The 2,919-nt window shown below is 32.6% G+C and overlaps 1 protein-coding gene across 2 annotated transcripts; it reads left to right on the top strand.

Moving 5' to 3' along the window:
- The first annotated feature begins 224 nt into the window (after nt 1–224).
- On the top strand, nt 225–1,824 carry LOC126586562 (transcription factor MYB90-like). 2 transcript variants are annotated; one of them, XM_050251449.1, is made up of 3 exons: nt 225–413; nt 595–724; nt 1,058–1,824. In XM_050251449.1, exons 1-3 carry the CDS (start codon nt 287–289, stop codon nt 1,647–1,649), a joined length of 849 nt encoding a protein of 282 aa, XP_050107406.1. In that variant the 5' UTR covers nt 225–286; the 3' UTR covers nt 1,650–1,824. The 2 variants fall into 2 exon arrangements, with proteins under 2 accessions (XP_050107406.1, XP_050107487.1); XM_050251530.1 differs by having other exon boundaries at nt 276–413; nt 584–724.
- The last annotated feature ends 1,095 nt before the right edge of the window (nt 1,825–2,919 follow it).

Below are 2,919 nucleotides of genomic sequence, written 5' to 3'. Positions count from 1 at the left end.
ATTTAAATTTTTAAAATCGCAAACTAATCAAGTTTTTGAGTCTTAAAGAAAATTGTTTTCAAGAAATATTTCGAGAAATGATAAAAAATTTCAAATAGGATACAAAACATGCCCTAAATGTTCTGAGTAAGGGTTAATGTTAGTTTTTGTCTTCCCTTAACTTGTGTGGATGGTAGAGATGCACGTACATGCCTTGGTTTTAAATGGCCTTTATTAGACGGACAGGACGACGTGTTTGGAAGCAAGCAAACGCAGACGTACATAGCACCATATTAAAAATTAAGGGATGGAAGAGGGTAATTCGTTGGGAGTAGTGAGAAAAGGTGCATGGACTAAAGAGGAAGACGATCTTCTCCAGCACTTCGTTCAACAGCATGGTGAAGGAAAATGGCGTCAGGTTCCTCTCAAAGCAGGTAATTATCAAACAACACATATATTCAAGTGTAAGTAATCTATTGAGAGAGTCAGCTAGCTTATTTAGATCCATAGTCCAACATCATACGTATGTGTTTCACTATATATAAAATAGAGAGGATAGAGAGGGTTTTAGGGTTTTAATTTGCAGTATATATGTGAATGTAAGTTTGTTTGCAGGTTTAAACAGATGCAGGAAAAGCTGCAGACTGAGGTGGTTGAACTACTTGAAGCCAAGTATCAAAAGAGGAGACTTCGGAGAGGATAAAATAGATCTAATGGTCAGACTTCACAAACTAGTAGGAAACAGGCAAGTCATGCAATATTACATATATATTTTAGAAGATTTGGATTGAAAATAACGGTTGGAGAATAGAGTTCTACATCGGAAATATAACAAAACATCTACAATTTATATATGCAAGATTCAACTCTTAACATCACCAAGGCCTTACTAATAGATGTTAAATTGGGGACAATATCTGATATTAGTGGTGTGCTTAAATTTGTTTCCTTAAGTTGGGCTTTGGAAAAGTTATGATAGCTCCAACTTATGAAATGAATGACTTGGGCTTCATTTGCTCTAGTGAATGAATACATAGAATGATTTTCTAATTTTTCTCCACATATGTACACAATTTAGGTGGTCAATGATTGCCGGAAGACTTCCAGGAAGAACAGCAAACGATGTGAAAAATTACTGGAGTACTCGATTAAGGTGGAAGAAGTCGGCTTCTGGTGACAAGTTGAAAAATCATAAACCCCTACAACAAGTAGCTAAAGTAGAAACAACAAAGACCGTCGTAATACGACCTCGACCACGAACCTTCTCCAAAAACTTGAATTATTTGAGCCGCAAATTAGCCGCAACTAATTCTAATATACAACAACATAATAATCAAGTTTTATTACAAGAGCCATTGGCAGTGACTTCATCATTAACACCTATAGAGATTAATGGAATTAGTGAAACCTTGTTAGGTGATGATAACAAAGACAGTAGTAGTACTGTTGAAAGAGCACTATTATGTTCTGGTTTGCAGTTAGAGGATCTCTTCACAAACTTTTGGATTGAAGAAGATGATGTTATGGCCCATACAACATCAACAACAAGAACAGGTCTCAATTGTAGTATTACTGAACAGGAAGAAGAAGGTTTGATGAGTAGGAGTGACTACTTCTTCTCCTTTGATGACATGGATATTTGGAATAACTTAAGCATGTATTTGAACTAAAGCAATTTGTATATGGCTTTTTTTTTTCCTGCTTTTGATTTTTTGGAATTCTTTTACATTGTATTGTTGTTGTTTTTTTTACTCCTTTTTTTTATTGCAGTATGTTGGGTACTATCATTTTTTAGTATGGTTGTTGAATAAATAATAATTAATCTAATAGAATTTGTTTTCCTTATTGTAGTATGTTACGTACTATAATTTTTAGAATAATACTGCATATCCTTAGGGAATGAACTCATTCTCCTTCATGCAAATAAAGTATTTTTACTTTAGAAATTTTAAAATCGAAACCGTTTAATATCTTAACCGTCATATGAAGATCATCCATACAAAAAATCATTTGAAACGGCGATTGTTTAGTCATAAAAAAATATCAAGTAAATGGACGGTTCGTCATCATCACTTGGTACTTATACCACTGATTTATTTGATACATCTGAATGACTCAATGATCTCCATTCAAATTATTTTCTGTAGGAATGATCTTCAAATGAAGATGAAGATATTGAACATATATAGGGTTTTGATTATGAAACTTGTACAATGAAGATACTTTATTTGCAAGTGAGAGAATGGACTCATCCCACAAAGGGACTCCAAAAGGGAAATGCAAGTATTATTCCATTTTATTATTATTTTAGTTTAGGATATGCTTGTGTTCCCCCATAGGGAAATGCACATATCCTTCCTTCGAATAACATATATTCACCATATAAATTTCATAATTGAAACTGCTCATTTTTTTAGTCTTTATTTAAAAATCATCCCTACAAAAAAAAAATAATCATTTGAACGGTAAATCGTTTAGTCATCCAAATGTATGAAACAAAGCGATGGTGTGATTACCAAATAATATAATCATGATGAATTGTCCATTTATTTGATATATTTGGATGACTAAACGAACTTTTGATTTTTGATTTGAAGAATTTTTTTTTTTTCGATTAGCATCAGATAAGAAAAAGGGAATTAAATTTGTTCAGATTATTAGTCGTGTGTCTATATCTTAATTGTAAATGTCAAATTATAACATGAAAAATGTTAAACCTTCCAAATCCCAAAATTTTGATGTCAAGTGAGTATAGGGATCAGATGACTAAACATTAGATATGAAGGATTAGAAGTGCATTATGTGAGCATTACAAAGGTTTGTAAGAGAGATTTATAAACACATTGCATGCAAGGATCGCCAAATCTCTCTCACATTGCTTTCTAATGCTCTTTCATCCTCTTTATCAATTTGAGACCCATTCCTTACTAATTTGGCCTT

This window comes from Malus sylvestris, chromosome 1 (assembly GCF_916048215.2).
Source record: "Malus sylvestris chromosome 1, drMalSylv7.2, whole genome shotgun sequence".
Lineage (NCBI taxonomy): Eukaryota > Viridiplantae > Streptophyta > Magnoliopsida > Rosales > Rosaceae > Malus > Malus sylvestris.
Note: the sequence above shows the minus strand (reverse complement) of the source record. Positions and strands in the feature narration are given on the sequence as shown.

Coding starts and splice junctions, on each gene's coding strand:
- LOC126586562 (XM_050251449.1), top strand. CDS start 287: ATGGAAGAGGGTAATTCGTTGGGAGTAGTGAGAAAAGGTGCATGGACT. Junction 414..594: donor TCAGGTTCCTCTCAAAGCAG/GTAATTATCAAA, acceptor GTTTGTTTGCAG/GTTTAAACAGATGCAGGAAA. Junction 725..1,057: donor CACAAACTAGTAGGAAACAG/GCAAGTCATGCA, acceptor TACACAATTTAG/GTGGTCAATGATTGCCGGAA.